The 22,698-nt window shown below is 43.0% G+C and overlaps 1 protein-coding gene across 2 annotated transcripts in view; it reads right to left on the bottom strand.

The window, feature by feature from the left end:
* LOC126531038 (uncharacterized) overlaps positions 1–22,698 on the bottom strand; it is a 46,290-nt gene that overhangs the window by 21,671 nt on the left and 1,921 nt on the right. For both annotated transcript variants that reach the window (XM_050178418.3, XM_050178417.3), the window contains exons 3-4: positions 21,390–21,459; positions 14,242–14,335 (exon numbers count right to left, since the gene is read on the bottom strand). In XM_050178418.3, coding sequence (XP_050034375.1) covers positions 14,242–14,335; positions 21,390–21,459 — 164 coding nt within the window. The remainder of the gene's footprint in view (positions 1–14,241; positions 14,336–21,389; positions 21,460–22,698) is intronic.

The raw sequence follows: 22,698 nt of genomic DNA, 5'->3' as shown, positions 1-22,698 counted from the left end.
TCTTTGGTCATAAAGGGTTGATTACTGGTACACAAAACGAAGGCCAAAGTTCTCTTTCTTGAATTTCACGCTGAAATCTTGGCACCAGTACATCATTGTGATATCACGAATTTCAAATTATTTTTTCGTATTTGGGCTGTTCTCACGCAGAAGTTGCCAAAATTTGTTATGTAGTCCTTTAGCATGCAATCTGTTCCTCCTTTACTGACAGACAACGAACTAGAGGGGAGCAGAGGCTGTTAAAATCCATGACATCACGATGAGCTGGTGTGAAAACTTCAAAGCGGTACCACCACCAGTCTTTTGTTCTTGCTTCTTTCCTGGCTTAAAATGAATTCTGGGGAGTTACGAGCCAAACCCACAATACGATTATGAGGCACGCCATAGTGGGGGATTCTGAATTAATTTTGACCACTTAGGATTTTTTAAAATGAAGCCAATGCATAGTACACAGGTGTTTTTGCATTTCGCCCCCACTGAAATGTTGCCGCCATGGGTGGGATTTGATCCTGCGTTCTCGGGCTTAGCAGCATAACGCCAAAGTCAATGGCGAGTCTTTTCCTATCCAAACCTCCTCATTATAAGAGCAGCTATTTTGTTATTGCAGAGGAGTAATTTGCTTATATTCCTCAACCAAATACATTTATTTAGTGTCCCTTTAACAGCATTCATTACATAAAAAAGTCTAGCACTGAAGATGCCTGCAAACTGGCAGGATGATGATGATGATATGTGGGATTTGATAGCGCAAGGACCAATCATGGCCAAAGAGCACCAAGCAATGGTGTCATACATTTGTTGCTGGTAATGAGAAAGGGTAACATAACATATTGCAATGTGGCCATACAGTGGCCTAAAAACAGCAGCAAAATATATACATATTAAAATAATGGCAATGACTTCTGAGATGTGCGAAGAAACTAAAACATATGCGTTGAAGGAATAACATACTGAAACGTCTAAATGCCAGTAGCACTACTGCTTCACCGAGGCCCCCAAGTGCGAGGACCTGGAGGCACGTGCTCTACAAAACACTACTATTGCAGCAGCAGTTCCTGGCGATAGGCCATGCTACGAAACTCTTCGGCCTATAACTTGCAATGAACTGACATCTTGTAGAAAGTAAAAAATTTATTTTCTCTCAGAAAATGTGTCAGTACCAAGGAATATTGCTGGATGAAGAGGAATACACAGTCAATAGGCTAGAGGGAATTTTTTTTTTTTCCTTTCCGCTTGCACTTCCCGACAAGACGTGGAGGACAGTCAGTGTCTGGCCACATTTACAGCAGATAGGAGGTTTGCCACCAGTTGACAGATAAGAGTGTGCATCATACATATGGCCTATTCTAAGATGGCAGAAGATGACCTCAGTATGTCATACTTTTGTTATTGATGGCCAATTTACTAAATTCGGTTTGATTAAATGTAGTAGTTTATTGGAAGTTTTTGTGTCCCACATCCATTCCAAATAGCTTCCAAGTTTCTTGTCCAAAATTGGCTTTATGTGGCAGGAATACCCATGGAAGAGTTGCCAGCATTCATTGCAATGGATGTGGCAATTTTATCTACAAACGTGTTGCCTTCGATGTCTCTGTGCCCAGGTACCCAACATACTATGGTGAGCTGATCAGACGTACATGCTGTGCACAGGACTGAATATAGCTCCCCAAATACTGCATTTCTGTGTTTCTGGAGCGACATTAAAGATTTTACATTTGTAAACATAATGGCCTTTTGTAGCTTTGTTTTCTTGATTTGTTTAAACAATACAGCTGAAAGTATTGCATAAGCCTATGCAGTGAAGATGCTTGTTTCCAGGTGTGGGAGGTTGGATTCTGAAATGATCGGTGACGTCTGCATACAAAATGCCACACTGGCACGCAACTTTGAGGCATCTGTATAAAATTCCTGGCAAGAGTACTTTGACTGAAACTAAATAATTTGAATATGTACCTGCAGAGCATTCTTTGTTATTTTAAAATATGACTCACACTCGACGAACTTCATTCAAAGCAAATATTCATTGTTTTTAGGCACTTGTGCTTAAAATCTTTTAGGTGTAGAATGAAAGTTAATTCTTTTGTCTAGAATAATGGCAAAAAATCTGCGTCATGTGTTCACAGGTATGGGCTGTCTACTGACCGTTCTCACGGCGATCCCAGGGGCGCTGCCATGTTTGATCATGTGGCGACGCGTCCATAGCTTGCCTCAGTTGCCTCTGTGTTTACAATGGATGTACAGTCGAGCGCGATTTGAAGGTTATCGCGCGAGCGTTGACCGGGAACGACAACAGCGCCATGGCCCAGAATTCTCTGCCAAGGCGAGGGAGGTATCAGGCCTGTTTCCCTCACTCTTTTTGCTGTTCCTTCAGCAGCCGTCACTCCCTGCTGGGCTATCAGTTTCTTTCTTTTTCTTTTTTTTTTTGTTCTGCGAACAGGCAGTGATCGTAGTGCGCACGACGTATTCTTCGGTATTATCTGAAATTGGACGTTACGAAGCTGTATCTAGCCTATGTAACGTCATTGCTGCTGAGCCAGGAAGAATGGGTGACCAAGAACATTAGCTTAAGCCCGCGAAGATACGAGGTAACCAAGTCCACACATTATCGCAACAAATGGAAAGCTTAGAATAGAGAGAAAGGGCGGTGAGTTTGTCACGGGGTGATGGTTGTTGTATGTAACAGCGAACGAGGGAGAGAAGAGTGCGAAATCATGATTTTTCCTGTCCCGAAACCGGCCGCCAGGTGCCTGGAGTGCTGGGCAGGTTGACGCTCGCGCGATAACCTTCAAATCGCGCTCGACTGTACATGATGCCGGTGCGACTCTACAAACCTCAGCTTCGGCGGATATTGTATAGCCGGTGACTGGGCGGACGACACGTGAAGCTTAGGCTACAGCTTCAAAGGACATGTAAAGACATTCGGAGCTCATTATGCTTTGTCCAAATGGTGCGAGCAGCACATACGGTGCTCGTAATAAAACTGGGGTTAAAGATTTATTGCTATACTTTAACTTTCCACTTAAGAATTGAATCAGTGCCACTGTGTTTAGCTCTTCGTTCTTTATTTAGCAAATATTTTTAAACACTGGCTTGCCACATTTCTGACTTGGTAATGTTTCCTGGGCGGTCATCATCCGATTATTTATTTTCTGCCTTATCGCTCGCGGGTGTGCTCAGTTGGGGGAGATTTGTTTTTGCTGGGCACAAGGCTTCCAACGTAGATGTTCTGTATGTTGTAATAGCTTGCAGCAAATACATATTATCGCTAGTCACTCGCTTACTGTATGGACCACTAGGAAACGTTCAGCTTTGAACATTAGTGCACTGTCGGTTAGTCGCCGTCACCTATGCTCCGGCGCATTGATTAAAGTGTGCGCCATTTCACTTATTCTTGACACGTTGGCGATAGAGTGGGCACAAGTTTGCGTGTGAGTTGGGGTGGATTTGTGTAGATGATGTGCAAGAAACTTACTATGTGCCAAGAAGTGGCGCTACACCCTTTGTCCACTTGTGTATAATGAGCGGTACTCACTCGTGCAGACACAACAGGGTTGAAGTCCTTTCCTTGGAGGTTAGCACTGCAACGCTGGCGGATGCGAGTGAATCGTTTTTATCTTCGAAGGAAGCCATGCATCGCGAAGAGCCGGCCACGCAAGCAGTCCTTATATAGCAGTGGTTCGTGAACTTGGACATGCAGAATCATTCCATTGCTTAATATACCAGTCACAATTTTTGCAGCCAACTACTGCACAAGTCTTCACTCCACCGCTCCATAATTTGCAGCATGAATGGAGCATAGTGAGTTAGCGAAAACCCAGTTGCCTTTCCTCCGACAGCTGATTGCACAGACGCAGGGCAGAAGAGGTAATGGTTTCGTATTCGTGCGCTTTCGCTGAGGCAATGTGCGGCGTGCCACCAAAAGCACCATCTCATTTCTCCAAAACGAACTGCTACGCGTAAAGGGTCAATATAACTCTACACTGGGAGCTGCGGCTAGTCCTCTCTTTCACGTGAATAGAACACAGGAGCTTTTATTGGGATTTAGCGTACGACCATTTTCAATGGCCCATTTAGACGCTTTGTTCAGACCAATTTGAATGTCTTGCTCACAGATTGCGAGGTTACATGATTTGAAGTCGATCTGTACATCATCTACATATACAGAATAGGAAAAGCTCTTTGGTACTGATGAACGCGAGGAGTTTAGTTTTATGATAAAAAGTGTACAGCTGAGTACGGCACCCTGCGGTACCCCAGTTTCCTATTGTCTGGATAGAGCATTACCAATTTTAACATGGAATGTGCGATTTGATAGGTAGCCTTAAATTATGTTAAGCTTTTTCCCAGGAATACCAATTTCTGAGATGTCTTGCAATATTCCATACCGCCACATTGTATCATAGTTTTTTTTTTTTCTACGTCGAGGAAGATGGACAGAAAGAACTGTCTGGTATGAAAGAGTCGCGAATGTTTGCTTCTGTCTGAACAAGATGGTCTGTCATGGAATGGCCTTCTCTAAAACCATACCAATACAGATCGAGCAGTTTAATTCAAGGAAGTGTAGAAACCTGCGATTTATAATTTTTTCAAAGTGTTTGCGAAAGCAAGTTGTTAATGCGATGGGGCAGTAACTTTCCACTGAGGCTGGATCTTTACCTTGTGTTAAGTGATTGGGCAGTAACTTTCCACTGAGGTTGGGTCTTTACCTTGTTTTAAGATAGGTACTAAAACAGCTTTGCTCTGTACCAATGGAAGCTGCCCAGATAGTGTTGAAGAGGGACAGCGGTGCGATTCCAGTGTCAGAGTCAAGATCCCTTATCATCCTGTACATAATTCTATCAGCTCCCAGAGCAGAGCCTTGACAATTGTTTAAGGAGGCTATGAACTCAGCAATGCTAAAACGGACTCCTGCATGGTTCATTTTCATACACTTCGTGTTCAGCGACCTATTTTCTGCTAATTGTTTTTGCATAAGGAATGACTCCGAATAGTGTTCAGAGCTAGATACATGATTGAAATGTTGTCCAAGGGCATTAGCATGATCTTCAATGTTGTTGCCTTGGCCATCAACCAAAAGCAAGAGGCAAGGCTGACGGCCTATTAATTTTGTCAGCCTGTTCCGTACTTTTCCTTCTTGAGTATAGGAATTAATGCTGGAGACATACTTCTCCCAGCTGCCTCTTCTAGCAGTGCGTTGTGTTCGTCTTCCTTGGGACTTTAAATATTTGAAGTTAACGAGGTTCTCAGTCATTGGAGACTTAGGTAGCATGCCCCAAGCCTTGTTCTGTTTCTTACGCAAGTTCCTGCAATCTTTAGTAAAACTTGAAGCAGTGTGAAGAAGGCGAAGACAACAATAGAAAACACACACAACAGGATGAGCACTGTACTGCCAACTGCAAAATTTACTGAAAGATCAGACAGCTTTTATACCATGTCAAAAAACATCAATAACCAAAAGGTTGAAATGCATGTGTACTGCCTACAAGTATAGATGCTTATCTAAAAGATTTATCTCATGTTTTGTTAGGCTGAGCGATGCTGTGCTAACACATTTAGTATCCCCTGCTTTGGTAATGTAGTAAGCTTCTACAATTTCTCTTTCTTTTTTACTCTTTGCGTGCTTTAGAAACCTAGTGTCATGGAACATTGGGTTACATGAGCATTTGTTGCAATGCGCAGCTAAATGGCTGCCGTACCTATTTTTTACATTGTTTTTATGTCGCCTAGCTCTGTCATTAAAACATTGTCCGGTTTGCCCGATGGACACTTTTCCGCAATCTAAAGGTATCTAAAGTAACCAACTCACCCAAGTCAAGTTGTTGCAATCTTTGTTTCACCAGGGCGTGCACCTTTTTTTCAATGCCCAATTTCTTTATGGGATGCACTCTAATGCGCCATCAATGATAAAAGTGGTAAAATAAGCAACAACATTGTTTATACTAAAATTGTGAAGAGCATATTGAGGCATACATGCCATTTACTTAAATTGTTCCTGCTCTGCAGATGGTATTTTCCATTGAGGTGTGTGTGGGGGAGGATCATGTTCTTTCATAGTGTTAAAGCAGACAGGAAAATGATCACTGCCATAAGGGACCATAACAACATTCCATTCTAAAAAGAGTACCAATGTCGGGGATGCTATGCTTAAGTCTATGGAGCTGTATGTATTATGTGCAAGGCTGTAAAATGTTGGTTCTTTCCTATTTAGCACACAGACGCCTGAAAAAAAAAAAAAAAATGATTTGTTCTATATTATTCGGCCTCTTCCATCGGATCGAGAATATCCCCAAATTGTATCGTGTGCTGTGAAATCACCAACCAGTATGTAAAGTTCTGGCAGGGCATCTATTAATCTCTCAACTCTGTTCTATGGAGCCTATGATAAGGTGGTATGTAGAAGGAAGAAATGGTACAGCTGAATCGCGCTACAATGAAATTGACAGGGCAAGCAAAAAAATTTCATTGTCACGGAAATTCGTTGTCGTGATATTATCAAATACATAGGCGACAGTGACTTGCTGACGCAAAAAGCAAGATTTAATTCCAAAAGTCGGTCAGCTTAGCTTGCTTGCGCTTCTTGCCAAGCGATAGCACAACGCGACTCTCGCATGCCGCCACAGAGCCATTGTCTCAACGTTGTCCTGGGACTCTATACGCCTGATGGTATCCAATGCGTCCATGACCTAAGATGTAGTCGGTGGTCTGCGCTCGCGTTGCGCAGCTGTTACATCTTCGTCCGATGAAACACAGTCTTCCTGGATGCAATTCAGAATTTCTTAGTTTGTGAATTCTTCGCGCACCACCATGCACAAGTCAACGTGGATGTACTCATTGGAATGTACATTGGCGGGCACATCTTCACTTTCCTGCAGGGCTGCGCATGCAGCTGTGACTCCATCAGACGGCGACCCGTCTCCATCACTACCTTCGTTCTCCATCCGAAGTCTCGGCAGCCTGTGCAGTGAACCCAGCATGCTGGAAGCAGTTGAAGATTATGGCACTTCTCGTTGTGCACCAGGAAGGAGTGATCATTTGGAGCACTGTAAAGAGGTTCACTTTTGTTTCGCGCCCCAACTGCGTGTTCAGAAGCAGCCTTTGAATAAAGCGCTCACAGTTGGCCTGCTTGACACTTTGAATGACCCCTTGGTCGAGGGGTTGAATGATAGAGGTGCAGTTCAGTGAGAAAAACTTTAACTGCGCATTTTCCAGCTCGGCGTCCTCTATGACGTGGGCGGAACAATTGCATAAAAGTAGACAAACCTTTCGGCCTTGCCTGCCCATGTCTCGGTCGAAGGCTTCGACCCACTCTCTGAAAATAGCCTGGGTCATTCACGCCCGAGTGTTAGCTACATACTTCCCAGGAAGGCTCCGATTTCCTTTGAAGCCACGGTTTGGCACTTCTTCCAAAGACCAAAAGTGGCTGCTTGTCCGAACCGTCCATATTAGCGCACAGGACCATGGTTATTCTCTTCTTACTGTGCTTGCCTCTGTGGCAGCGCAGCCTCTTAAAATCCAAGGTCGTGGTGGGCAGCATCTCAGAGAAGAGCCCGGCCTCATCAGCATTATAAGTATCCGATGGCACATAGTCTTTCAGGATGCCTGCAAGGCTGGCTGACATCCATGCAGTAGCGCCGTCGCTATCCGGCGAAGCGGCTTTAGCACACAAAACATTGCTGATTATGTTGTGAAGTGACTTGAATCTGTTCAGACAACCTACGCTGACCTTCATGTCATCTATTCCTAGCATGCAGGCAAAATCCAGTGCTTTTTGCAACACTAAGGGTGATTTTCTTGACCTGAGTCTCCATGAACCAGGTGTAAACTGCCTTGTCCAAGGCCTCGTGCACTGGCTGAGTCCCTTTCTTGTGCTTCGCTGACATCTCTAAAGCTAGCGCTCTGGCTGTAGCATTTTCGCTCTTCAATATTGTTGAAAGAGAGCTTGCCGGAATTCTAAGTTCTTCCGTGATGACTGATTTTTTCTTTCAAGCTTCAGCCTGGGCGATAACTCAAGCCTGCTTTTCTAGCGTCAAAAACTTGGGCATTTCTTTGTCAGCTGCGACATGCTTCAGCTGACAATCCAACAGCTTCGAGAGAAAATAACGAAACGGTGTGCAATCGTTCGTTGTCAAGCGTGCACAACCTGAATACCTCGTCGCACCCTACTGGGATTTCACCTCTCAGCCACTACTTCGTATAGTAATTGGTGTTGTACACCCGAGCCATTTTCATGAAACTTTGTAGAAAATTAAAGGAGTGTGTTGCCTATGCAGAGGGGCTTTAACGGTTTCGTTACCGCGAAAAAATGGTCATTTTTTTATAGGTCTCAGAAAAAAAATAATTTACCACTACGAATAATATTCCAGCACACATTGCAGCATAGTATATTGTGCATAATGAAATGCTCTTTTCAAACACATACGTTGCCAAACAAAAAGATTCATTAGGTAAAACATAAAAATTCTTGAAAGCGCTATTTTTGCTGCCAGTTGATAAAAACGACAATAAGAACATGATATCGACAAAAACATTAATATCAAAGGAAATTCAGCATATACAATTCAAAGATAAGTAACCCATGAATAGTGTCGGAAAAAATAAATGCTCAATACACCGCCATTCTTCGAATACAAGAAAGAGACAATGACCAGTTCATCGCTCATGCCATGCGGTGAAGCACTTCCTGGATTTTGGGAAGCATAGATGTACTCCACAATTTTCCCACAAAATATAGGCTTTTTGTTCAACTTTCTGGTCCTAGTAACATGGTTCCGCCTTTTCGGCGTCTTCTGAGGATGGTTCAATGAGAAGTCTAAGGAACGTACTGCACCACTTCATCTGGAGTCATGCACCTTTTCCAGGACTGATCGCTTTCAGCGTAGCTGGGCAACTACAAGATTATGTATCCAAGCACAACTGTTTGCATTTTTGCAGATTGCCTTTATCACCTCTGCAGAGGAGAAGAATAGAAAGAAATCCCACGCCATTGTAAAGTGTCTTGCGCTGATCCGTAGTGCTAGGCCGAGATGTGCTACGGGAGGCCTTCTTGGCGGGAACGCAAGTTTCTTTGCTGCCGATGCCAGCACATCATAAAGAGCCGAAATATGCACCCTGAAGATAATCAGTACAGCTCTCAGGTCGTGAAAAAAAGATCGGCAGGTAAGCGCGCACAAGGAAGGAGACTGCTCAAGGCCGTAAAGGAAACTTGCTGGTGAACAGCTGCGGATGTCCCATGCTGACTCAAAACATAGTTGCCGTGAGTGCTCGAATCTGCTTTACTGTCAACCTCAGAATCATAACTCGAGTCCTCATCACTAAATTGAAGTGTAGGTGCAGCATAGTTTCGAGCATGACGCTTTTCTCGTGACGCAGTCGCACGGGACGATGCCATGGGAGCGAGTTTCGATAACTGCGCAGTGACACTGGCAGCACCCCTTGCGGGGATTTTCAAGAGAAGTGAAAGCAAAACTCTTGGAAACTGGTTGAAAATGCCAGGTCCACATGCTGGACATGCGGCGGACCTTCAGAAATACACTTTGGCAGAATAAAACGACTCGGACTCCAAACCAAAGCTCACTAGTGAACAGCTGGCGTCATTTTCGGTTAATTATCACTGCTGAGCACTGTTGGACAGCAAAGCTAGCGACATAATTTAGTTCTTAACTTGCTGGGTCTCATTTAATAACAAAATTTTGATGCTAGTGCGATGTAATCATGAGCGGCATGCTTATTTCTCGAGCATGGCAGAAAGTGACAGCGACGCTTTTTTTCGCTACAACATACGCACACTAGTTCGCAAAAAGGTCCGTCAAAATCACATCATCGCCGGAGCGCGAAAATTCTAAATTCGAAAATCTAATCACATGTAAAAGGAGAATTTGTTTTTCTCTGCAACCACAGCACTAAATTTGATGAGGTTTGTTGCATTTAAAAGAAAAACTCAAAATCTAGTGACTGTTTATGTGAATTTTCGACTTAGGTAGTCAATCTTTTATTAAAAATTGGCAAGAACCGAAAATTTTCATGATACTAAACTATCAAATTTACAACTCTGTAACTCGGCAATGAAAAATGACATCACAATTGTGTGAATTGCATCTAATAACACATCTAAAGCAGACAAAATTGATATGTCACACATGAATCTAAAAAAATTTTGTAATATGGAAATGCAGCTTTTGCAGAACCCTTGTACACAACATAAATTCATGTAAGATATAAATTGACATATTGAATTTGTCTGCTTTGAATGCTCTAATGGAAGCCATTTACAGAACGGCGATATGTGTACTTGATGTAGAGCTGTTAATTTGTAAATTTCGTGCCTCTATTTTTTTCGAACTTTCGTATTTTCAAAAATTCTTTTAACGAAATTCCGGCCCTAAATCGAAATTATGCTTCCAACAGTCACTAGAATTTACCATTATCTCTCAAATGCAACAAATTTCATTAAAATCGGTCCAAGGGTTATCTCAGAAAACTGTTTCTGCGTTTTACATGTATTTGAATAGGTCACGTCGGAGTTGGGCCCGAGCTAAAGCTTCCTCTTAAGTGCATAAGAAATGGCTCCAACACGTCAAAATCAGCGATCTAGAGCACAGATCACTGGTGATCGATCTGAATAGGGGTGGTAACGAAAGAGCTAAAGCGTCCAAACACTCGGCATTGGCTCAACCCCCAGGATCCCCTTTTCCCCAGACACGGCAAAGCCACACACAGTTAAACGCGGGAGGGTCCAGCCCCCTATGTGTTTGGGAAAAACTGACTGGCATTACCCTAATTCAACCCTTCCTGTCACCTGCTCTACCTGATTCTCATTTGCTCCTGGTGCAAATTGCAACACTGACTGATGAAGGTGTAGAGTTACCAAATGTAGGGATGCATCCCCAGAAATGGGGGCCTTTAGAGACTTTCTCGTTACGTAGCTTTTACATCCTTGTAAAACGCACTGTCAGTAATTCTTTGGCAGCTACTCTGGTGCACCTAAAGGCCACAGTAATTAGTGTGTTCGTGAAACATCACATCTCATATCCCAAGTTTTGTGTGGTAACTGTTGAAGCTTCATCATCACCATCGTCCTAGTTATGGCCGCTGCAGGATCAAGGCCTCTTACAGCCATCTACGATTACTCCTGACTTTCGCTAGCTGATCCCAAGTTGTGCCTGCAAATTCCTAATTTCATCATACTGCCTAATTTTCTGCTGTCCTTGACTGCACTTCCCTTCCCTTGGCACTCATTCTGAAACTTTAATAGATCGTTGGTTATCTGCACTATGCCTTACATGGCCTGCTCAGCTCCATTCTTATCTCTTGATGTAAACTAGAACATTGGATAATCCCATTTGCTCTATAATCACAATGCTGTCTTCCTGTTTCTTTATATTACGACTATCATTTTGAAGCATTAGCTTTTCTTAGCTTCTTTCTCAGTTTCATGCAGCCTGCTAGGAGAGAGGTGAGTGAGAGAGAGCATGCGACACCATGTTGCTCAGTTTTGTGCCGGTGGCACCATTCGCAGCAGTCCTCGACAGCCTGGCAGGAGCTGATTTAATGGGCAGAAGTGTGCACTTCCACCAGTGAGAGAGAATAGTTCAGTCACAATGGTGCAAAGCCCTGCCACAAGGTCACGGTTCCCTAGGGCCCCCCAAATAGTCTTGCGTTCTGTACATTACGGGCAACGGAAACCAACCCACATAGTGGGTGTGAGCCATCCACAAAGGCAAATCAACCAGCAAGCCAACCTATTGCAGCCACAGTATCGTGGATTGCCATGGTGAAAGCAGGAACCTCAGACTCCCAAGCAATACAGCGAGCTTGAGATCAGGAGTGGGAATGCCTAGCCCACTAGAACTGTACTGCCTTGCATGCCATGGAGGTAGCAGCAAGTCGACGTGAGATGACTCACCTATTTGAGCTACAGAAGCAGAAGCAAAAATTATATCAGAACTCATCTCTCGCCAACTGTCGACGGTAATGCGATTAGGATTCGAGTAATGCTGCAACATGCTGCATTTCTGAAGTCATGTTTATTTAACATATTTAGCGGTCATGCTGAGTATTCTGTTGCTTCGGCTATTTCCGACATACTCAGGTTTTGTCCCACATTGCGACGTCATTTGCTTGCCAACGTCACCCATGAGCATGGTGGCATAAATAACTGCATGACGCTGACGCTGTGATGCCGATGAAATGACAAAAAAGAAACTAAGTTGATGGAACGACAAAGGCGGTATGATGATAACGGCATGACAATGAGATGACGATTCTTAAATGATAACAGTGGTATAATGATCACATGAGGACAATGGGATGACAACAAAGACGTTATAACAACAATTGGATGAGGACGCTGCAATGATGAGAATGGCACGACGACGATGGCATGACAATGGTGGTATAATGACGATTGGATGACAACAGCATGATTACAATAGAATGACGGAGAAGGATTGATGACGATACAATGACGAAGGGATGACGTTACTGAATATGACTACAATCGGATGAAGAAGCTGCAATGATGAGAATGGCACAACGACGATGGCATGACAATGGTGGTATAATCACGATTGGATGACAACAGCATGATTACAATAGAATGACAGAGAAGGATTGATGACGATACAATGACAAAGGGATGACGTTACTGAAGTGATGACGGTAAAATGACGGCATGACAACAATGGAATGACCATGATGGCATCCCGATGATGGTGTGACAACGAATGTATGACAACAGTATGAGGACAACGGGATGATGACAATGTCTTAATTATGACGTCATGACCATGACGACATGAAGACTATCTATGGTCTCGCAATGAATGCATGATAGCGACTGTCTAATTACGACGCAATGATGATGAAATGACAATAGTGACATAATCCAGATTGTATGATGAAGGATTGACGACGATGAAATGACGAAGGCATTGTGACAATGATGGCATGACAATGGGATGACATTACTGAAGTGATGACGATGGTAAGATGACAGCATGACGACGATGGCTTGACAATGGTATGATGATCGTTGTGTGATAACGATGGCGTGAGGACGACGGCATGACAAGAGTCAGATGACGAAATTAGAATGAGGACTATTGAACAGCTGTGATGCAATCATGGCAATGGTATGAGAATGTGTGCATGGTGACGACTGTTGAGGACAATGGGATAACAATGGCATGACCAGTGTCAGATAAGTAAGCGGGAAAGCTGACAATGGAACGACTACGACGGTGGTGTGACAACGAATGCATGACAACTATATGGCAGCGATGACGTGATCACAACCTACAAATGTTTGGTGACGACCTACAAATGTTTGGTAACACTGGTGAACGCTGGTAAGCTTCCATACCACTATGGGAACTGGAGTAAACTCAGAGCACTAACAGTGCATGGACTTGTGACACATGCGTTGTTATACCAAAGTCAGAATATTCCTTTGTCAAGGTGCGCACATTTTCTTTGAGCATGTAGTATGTTCCCAGTTGCACATAAAGTGCAATTCATGAGTTTATGTTATGCTGGTATATCCTAAATGCACAACTAATGCTTACTTATGCTAGACATGTCATCAGGGGTAAAATGAAATATTCAATGTCATCAATTTCCAACCTATATTTAGATTATGTCATGCTCCTTAATGTGACACAAGAGAGTAATGTTAAGTAAAGAAAGGTTGTTGAATTACACGTCTGCACTAACAGAAACGTCAGTCTTACAGTGAGCAGAATCTTGGTAAGCAAGAACAAGAAAAAGAAAAAAAAAATGGCGTGAAGTTCCTGCATTACCTTTTTATAGTGCCATGAGATTTGGACACTGTCTTCCCAGGACTAGTTATATCAGTAACTAAGGATTACATAGCATTCTAAAAAAGCCAAGGATTCAACCTAACTAGTTTCAAGAACTTTTCTGTGTGGAAATGACTCTGTGTGGAAATAAATGAAAATACTTTGAAGTCCATTGCATCATACTAAAGTACCAACGGTGTAGTTTAGGTGCAATGTTTGAGAAACTCTCGACTTCATTTTCAATGCTCATAGCAAGTCTTCTTCAGCCAAATAAAATTGGTCTTCATTGTCCTTTTAACATGTTGAGCTGCTGCAGGCAGCTTTCTTTTTATTAAATAAACAATTTACTAATTACTCTACACACACTACAGGCTTTCTTAAAGGCCACCCTGAAGTGATTTCAACATATCATTCAAGATAATGGACTTGAAAGGCAGACTCTCACCATTAACCCACTGCTTCATTGCTTCATAGCTGCTGGGAGAGGTTATGTCGTACGCAAGAATGGCAGCATTGGCTTTCCTGTAGTATAAAGGTGCCTGCAGCATTGAAAGAAAAAAAAAGAAGAGGATTGTACTGGCTGCAATGTTAACTAACACAATGTGCAGACTTTTGTCCACAATAATCTCTGAATTTATTTTGAAAATTATAAAAAAAATATTTTTATTTTATCAATGGTTCCTCTAGTGCATATACTTTGCATAGAAACTACACATTACAGTACATTTACTATGCTAATGTATCCAGCACTGGTTCTCTTGCTCACATTCTTCACTGGTAATGAAGGCGAGGGCACATCTCTTTTTTTACCAGCTCAGTACATGGCTTACTTGTAGGGCGAGCTCGGTACACAGATACTGACACCAATATGTCCTCTCACCAAAGTTGATGTTTTTCCAGCAGTCTTCCAAATTAGTTAGGAAAATAATAAAAAATGCATTACCGCAATTTCTGAGCTAAATCTGAATGATAACAAAACCAAACTGCAAACCCCAAAAAGCAAATCCTTTTGGCTTCAATGCAGACATACCGATTAAAGTTAATAAAGAAACACACAGCAAGTCTGCAATGTCACATACACTACAAATTACTCATTTCGTGAAGGAAAACCTGGCAGACTGCTTTAAGCAGTAAACACCACTGATCTCCAAATGGCAGAGTTTAAACAGCAAATGATGACAGTCATTACAGCTGATATTCATTCATTATGCAGGCAATGTTGCACTAGCAGTGACACATATATGAAAACATTTATTAAAAAAAAAAAAAAATGCAGAAAGCGAGTGGGTGGAGCCCCTAGTCCAGGGCCCCACTGGCTTGAGCGGTCCGCCGTTCCTGGTCAAGGAGTGCTAGTTGCATCTCCCGATCCTCGCTGGCAAGCCAAGTCTCCCACTGCTCCCTTCCGGAAAGTTTGCTGGCTATTTTTGGTGTATTAATTTTGGGTGGCCTGTACTGGCAATCCCACGTAATGTGGGTGAGAGTTGGCCAGCCTTCGCACCAAGGATAGCGAACGCTGTACAGCGTTGGGTAAATGGCATGTTTCAAATAAAGCTTTGGAAATGTGTGCGTCTGTATTCGGCGCCAGTCATAAGAGTCCCGCCTGGAGAGGTCAGGGTGTGGTGGACTGTACTTTTTTCGCTCGCGCCGTTGGTGCTTAAGGATGTCTCGTGGTAAGAAGGGTTTTCGTCAGAGTGGTCAGCCGCTCGGTTGACAAAAGCACGAGCTGCGCTGTCCGCTCTCTCATTGCCCTCGAGTCCTGCGTGACTCGGGCACCAGATGATCATGTGTTTCTGCATTATGTTGGATCCTAATAGGTGAGTGGTGCTGTGTGGTAGCCTCCCGGTGAGGAAGAGTCTACATGCGACTTTGGAATCTGTAAGAGTTATCGACGACTGTCCCAGAGCGTCCTTAGTTTTATTAGCTAGCGCGATGGCTGAAGCTTCTGCGGTATTCACAGATGCAACTCTAGCCGTGGCGCAAGTCACAAGCCCTTGACCTGCGGCTGCTCCTGCGAGGGCGAGGGCTGCTCCTGCGAGGGCGTACTTGTAAGCACCACATCGAGCGACATCTGTGTAGACTGTATCCGGGTTTCCGCCGAATTGCCGCATGAACTTTTGAGCTCGAGCACTTCTACGACCCCGGTGGTATTTCGGACTCATGTTCTTAGGGATTTGGGCTACTATGATCCTTTCATGAAGGACTTTGGGCAGAGATTCAAGTTCTTCTCCCGCATACTGTGGACGAGTAGGGTAACCTATGCGGCAAAGCAATTTTCTGCCAGAGGAGATTAAGCTAAGCCTCTCCCGTTGAGATATGAGCATCGCTGCCCATAGCTCCTAGTAGTTATTGTGAATCCTGAGGGCCAGCAGGCATTCAGTAGAGGTTCCCTGTGGTAGGCCGAGAGCCGCTTCGTACGACGTTCTGATCAACGCATCTAGGGCCTTTAGTTCTGTTTTCGTGGCGTCCTGGAAAGGGAGGCTATATGTGAGACAACTTAGCACAAAAGCCTGAACGAGCTGGATCGTTTCTGTTTCCTTGAAACCTTTTCGGTGATAAGTTACTCTACAAATCATACGGGAGATCTGTTTCACCGTAGTCCTAAGGGTTTTAATGGTGTGGTGTACTCGTTTGTTGCTTTGCAGCCACAGTCCAAGGACTCGCATTTTCTGGACCTCCCTTATCTGGCTGTCTCCTAGAAAGAGGTTGACCGGCTCGTGAGTTTGATGACCTCGACCTCGGATCCTGATAAATTCTGATTTATCGGGAGTGCAGCTCATTCCGCTGCTCCGAGCGAAGGTTTCAACAATGGTTGCTGCTTCTTGCAGGATTTGTTCTTTTTGTCCTAACGAGCCGCTGGTTGCACATAGGGTAATATCGTCTGCATATAAAGCGTACCCCAGCCCGGGTATGACGTTGAGTGCTTTGGCTAAGCGTCTCATGTCGATATTGAAAAGAAGGGGGGAGAGTATTGCCCATTGCGGTGTACCTCTATTGGGCATGGGAAAAGGGTCTGAGCGCGTAGTGCCGATGCCTATTGTCGCGATGTGAGAAGTCAGGAAAGAGCGGGTGTAGTCATAGATTCTTTGTCCACAACCGATGTCATTTAGCTCAGATAAGTTCATGTGAAATGACGTGTCATGAAAACACATTTCAGAAATCTTGAAAAGGGCAAGGAACAAAACAAACTGAGGATGCATGCAGCACGCTGTCTTCTCCTACGGCATTCTGTAGCATAAGGAACACTGGTAAAATGTTAAAAACGGTGTTGTGTGTTTTAGATAGTGGCATGCCTCAGTCAGGCTAGGCATTATAAAAATAAATGAACAGGAAACATGAAAGTGGCTTTATGAACGAAAGAAAAAGAAATCAGGATGTGTGCATTTCCTGCTGCATATTTCAAAGCATTGAGCAATATATCTGATATTGACACGTGTACTTGTCTTTATCGGGTGACACGTTTTGCCGCCTAACAAATGTTATCACACAGCGCGGGACGCGCCTGCATGTATCCGAAGTTTCTGGAAAGTTATCGTTGCTTCTATCCGCTGTCTGTTGTCGCCGAACCTTGTGTTATCTGATTTAATCGCTTGACACGAATGGTGTAGAACTTTGTAGAAGGCATGCGGGTCCCAACGTTTAGTCTGGAACATTCGATGACTGCTGTATAAAAGCCGACGCGCTTGACCCGCTGATCAGATTTTCGACGATCGCCGACTGTGTTCGCCGCTTTCGTTGTGCTATAAGTGTAGCCTGTTTTGTGGGCACAGGTTCGCCCAATAAAATCTAGTTTTGCCTTTCACAGTATTGCCACTGTGTTCTTAACGTCACCACCACGTGACATCTGGTGGAGGTGCTAGTGCGTTCATGTACCGAACGCCCCCGCAAATCCGCGATCCAAGCCCGAAGCCCGAGGACAAAACGTGTCGCAATGCTAGTAATGTTATCAATGCTAGCAATGTACGTCGACGTCGAACACAAGACGTGGGACGTGGTCCTGCCGTACGTAACCTTTGCGTACAACACGGCGGTGCAAGAAACAACACAGATCACGCCGTTCAAGCTGGTCTACGGCAGGAACCCGACGACGACGCTTGACGCCATGCTGCCGCACGTAACTGACGAAGAGAATGTTGACGTCGCTAGCTATCTCCAGCGCGACGAAGAAGCCCGACAGCTTGCCCGCCTGCGAATCAAGAGCCAGCAGAGGACCGACAGCCGACACTACAACCTCCGACGACGCTTCGTCGAGTACCAGCCTGGCGACCGTGTTTGGGTCTGGACCCCGATACGCCGACGAGGACTGAGTGAGAAACTATTGCGACGCTATTTCGGACCCTACAAGGTCTGTCTGTTGTCGCCGAACCTTGTGTTATCTGATTTAATCGCTTGACACGAATGGTGTAGAACTTTGTAGAAGGCATGCGGGTCCCAACGTTTAGTCTGGAACATTCGATGACTGCTGTATAAAAGCAGACGCGCTTGACCCGCTGATCAGATTTTCGACGATCGCCGACTGTGTTCGCCGCTTTCGTTGTGCTATAAGTGTAGCCTGTTTTGTGGGCACAGGTTCGCCCAATAAAATCTAGTTTTGCCTTTCACAGTATTGCCACTGTGTTCTTAACGTCACCACCACGTGACAATATGAACTTCCTTTTGTATCTAGTTTCGTGTTGCTAGGAATATGATATCGTGTGGCAGCATGCCAAGTAGGCGTTCCACTTTTAAGCATAAAACATGCCATCAGCGATTAGGCTCTAGAGATTATATTTAGTGCAACTGTGAATGGAAGGTGTCACAGACATGTGAACATTAATTTCGTCCACTGACATTACGCTACGCTATAAAGGCTTTCAAATAGATTGGCTTATCTTTCACAGAAATGGCTGTCATGGTCTGTTCCTTGATTCACAACATCAGGGGATGACCTTAATTAAAATCAGTCATCCAGGCCAGTGTACATGTGTAATACTGTCACAAGTTTCAAACATAATGCTCACAAAGTCATTATAGGATGGTCACGTGTTTAAGGTACATGTGGTCAGCAGTCAGCTATTATAAGGTGCTACAGCTACCCCTCATTGTACTCTGGGTTCACGCGGAACTGCAGGTGGATTTATTCTTAAGCTATTTCATGTACAGAAGTCTGTTTCCACGAGAAAACTGAATGCCAATGAAAAAAAAAAAGAAAAGAAAGAAGAATGGTAAGAGAGGCTAGGAGAACACCACTGATTAAGAACGAGAAAGAAAGGCAGCTGAAGGTCCCGATTATTGTTAGTCAAAATCATATAAAGCCAACAGACAATGAAATCAAGGATAACATGGGTAACTTTCCTGTTTTTGTTTTTACTAACTGAAATGTAGAAATGATAAAGTAAAGGAAAATGAAAGTAGACAAAAGAATAACTTGCCACTGGTGGGGTCAGAATTCCTATCGTCGCATTACGCGTGCGGTACTCTTACCAATTGAGGTACCGCAGCATTGCTTTCCCACTCACATTCTTGGCTTCTATGTGTGTCCTATATCTAGAACAGGGAGTGTTAGCCAGTGCCATAACTCATGGTAATGGCGGCGGATGCAGAATGTACTTTCTACCAAAGGTGCCACTTTCATTACCCATTACTTTATCATTACTAAATTTCACACAACTGCAGATCCCATTTATAAATTTGTGACTAACAAAAATTGGGCCCCTCGGTTCCCCTTCTTCTTGTTTATCGCATAGTGGATGTATTGACTCTGGCAGCCTTCAGGTGGTATATGACAGTTCAATTGGCCAGCCGCCTGCCTCTGAAGTTCTCATGCTACACGACTTGTAGGCAGGAAATTCTACATCTACCGCTATAGCCATGAGTTAACGAGCAGGCTAACACTTCCAGGGCTAGATCTAGCACACACATAATGCCCCAAAAAATGGATGGGAAAACAGCTCAGGGTAGCTCAATTAGTAAGGGCATCGTGCATGTAATGCGAAGACGTAGGTTCCTATCTAACCTGCAGCAAGTTATTTTTTCCACTTTAGCTGCTTACTACTTAATCATTTTTACATTTAAATTAAAGAAAAAGAACAAGTAATATGCTCTATGTTTTCCTTGTATTGTATTCATTGACAATAGGTGTCTTATGATTGTGACCTCTGATTAAGGCTTCCTCTGACAGGGACCAAAAGGTTTGAGGTGGTCAACACATGTAACTGTCATGCTGGCCTGGCTCCCTGAATTCTCTGTAAAACTCGGCCCCCTAACAGGTATTTCTTGTTCTTCAAACAGCGAGCAACAAGGCAACCCCTGCGTGTTCCTGCTACTCACAATGGTCATTATTCTTTCAGCACCTTCTACACTACCTTGACACTCAGATGTATGAGAAAATCGAGGGTCATTATTAAGGTAGCAAAATTTGTTCTTATCAAAAGCATCACTGCAAAGCTACGAAGTTAAAGGAAAACCAAACAGAAAAAGTATTTGAGCTCTATCAGTAGACTACACGTATAATTAAAGAAGAAAGTGAGGGAGAGAGAGAAAGAGGGAAGAGAAAAGCTTCTTTTACTGTGACAGGAGACTTGATAAGCCAGAAAATATGTGAAAACTAAAGATGAGTGGCTACGCTGCTTTGAAGTTGCTGCATCAGCTTTCCTTTTTAATTTTAATGACGTCTGCTCGGACCTAGCACACTGCATTCTACGGAAGCCAAAGACTACATTTGGCAAGCATCAAAATATATTACACTCACAACGGCCCAAAAATAAATAAAGGTGCCTTACAATCCTTCACATAAAATTGATGTACTGGTGCTCAGGTTTAAAGTGACACTAAAAAAAATAATAGTCGAGCTAGATCAGTATATTATTCACCTAGAAGTCTACCATCATTTTCTGTGTGCAAATATACCACTTTGTTGTGTAGAAAAATTGCATCAAAGATCCTGCACTGCAGCTCAATCTGAACCGCTTGTGCCAAAATGAACGAGATCACATAACAGACACACGACCTATCTCTGTGGTGCTCTGTGTGAATCAGCCAGTGCTGATGTCACAGCAGAGGTACCACAGTTCACAACAGGTGGTGCCGCTTTGATTTTCCATTTTCTTCGTGATCTTTACAAAAGCTCTGTTTCTATAACGAGTTACAACCTTGTTATTACAGAAACCTAATCTTTCAAGTTCACTTGACATTTTACTTTAGTGTGCCTTTAAGCAAGAAATTAAAAAAATATAGTAATTGGACCTTTCTCTCTTTCCCTTCTAATAATCGACCTATTGCTGCAAAAATTAACAAATACAGAGTTTTGAAGGAATATGTCATCAGGTTAAACTGATAAAGTGTTCCTCTTTAGTGCCCTTTTAATACTCTCTGCAGTGAAGAACAATATGGTTTAAAAATAGATAGGACAGATTACCAACAAGGGAAGAAAATATATCCCCATGGAACAGATAGAAAAGAGTGATTTTCATGCTAACCGCTTTGCTTCAAAGAGTTGACCTGAAGCAATTGGTCACTGGTATGGTACCAATGCTACTATGCAGTTCATATAACAAATTGAAGCCATTGCGTGTCAGACCCGATTTTGTAAGACAAAAAGAAAACAGTAAACTTTACCATTGCTCTGAATCTTTCTTGGCCGGCTGTGTCCCACAGCTGAATCCTCACTCTGGCATTTCCCACATTCCTGGAAGAAGTAAAGACACATAAAGAAAAAATGGAGAGAAATGGGGAAGGCTACAAAACGCAATTTATTTTTTCTGTCAGCCATGCTTAATATTAAAATTGGGATAAACAGTCTCTATGGTGGACATTGTTTTTCTGAAAATATGTTTGGCCAGTAGCAACAAAACACTGTTTGTTGAAGTATAGTCCAGAAGTGTTCCTGCACGTTTCACCAAGCATGTTACATGACACAAGCAATAAACATATCCTGGACTGCTACGTGACAGCAATAACAACAACTGCAACAAAAAAAAAAAGGAAGACAGAATGATGTGTTCATGTAATTCACTTGTCACCTGTATCAACGAACAAGAATAGATTGGTGAACTGTGCTTTCATTTACTATTACTAGATCACTAGGCACAAATGATCCGGCAATTGGGGAAAAAGGAAATGTGTTGAAGATATCAGAAATAACTTAAATTAGTATTTCAGGCTCAAGAAAGGCAAGAATAGGCACCTTACATTTTAATTTTAGACAATCAGACTCATTCAATGGGAATATACTTAAATATTTGTGGCAGAAAATCACAGAATTCTAATTTGTGTTATGAAAAGTGGCACAAGCGTGTAAGAGAGCTGTTCACAAGTCCAGGCACACACTGCTGGGAAAACAGGGTGTTGCAGGATGGACGAGTGACCTATTTCAGCGGACCAGATCATTATCTTACAAAGAGCAGAGATAAGCATAAGCAAACATTTCATGTTTAGAGATCAAGTGCAATAACATTTTGTGCCAGAAGCCTCATGCGAGGTAGTGTATATATAGAACAGCCTCCTTGCAAAATTTTACATTTGAAACCCATGTGGATGTCACAAGCAGCTTGTAAAAACAAAATTTTCTAATACTGAAGCTTAAAAAAATATTAATGTAATTACCGCTCACCAGAAATGATACAAAACCCCAAATTTAAAGTTTAAATTTAAACTGAGGAGTTAAAATTATTTTTACAGGCTAAGATACTTTTTTTTATTATTAACCATATACATTGCCTCTGCAAGACAGATTAAAATATCTCACATTATGGGATGCAGGGGTAAGAAATTCAATGCAATGTTGTCTTTCAACTCTTTCTTTACGTTCTTTGTGCTAAACAAAGTCGACGCTATGGCAATACTAGTTTATTTGTAATTCCCTAAGTTCAATGTATTACCCTAACCAAACTTTCTCCCTCCCAACATGCTTTCAAATCCACTTCTG

The sequence above is a fragment of the Dermacentor andersoni genome, chromosome 5 (genome assembly GCF_023375885.2).
Source record: "Dermacentor andersoni chromosome 5, qqDerAnde1_hic_scaffold, whole genome shotgun sequence".
Lineage (NCBI taxonomy): Eukaryota > Metazoa > Arthropoda > Arachnida > Ixodida > Ixodidae > Dermacentor > Dermacentor andersoni.
The sequence above is the reverse complement of the archived record's forward strand: the minus strand, read 5'-3'. Positions and strand labels throughout refer to the sequence as shown.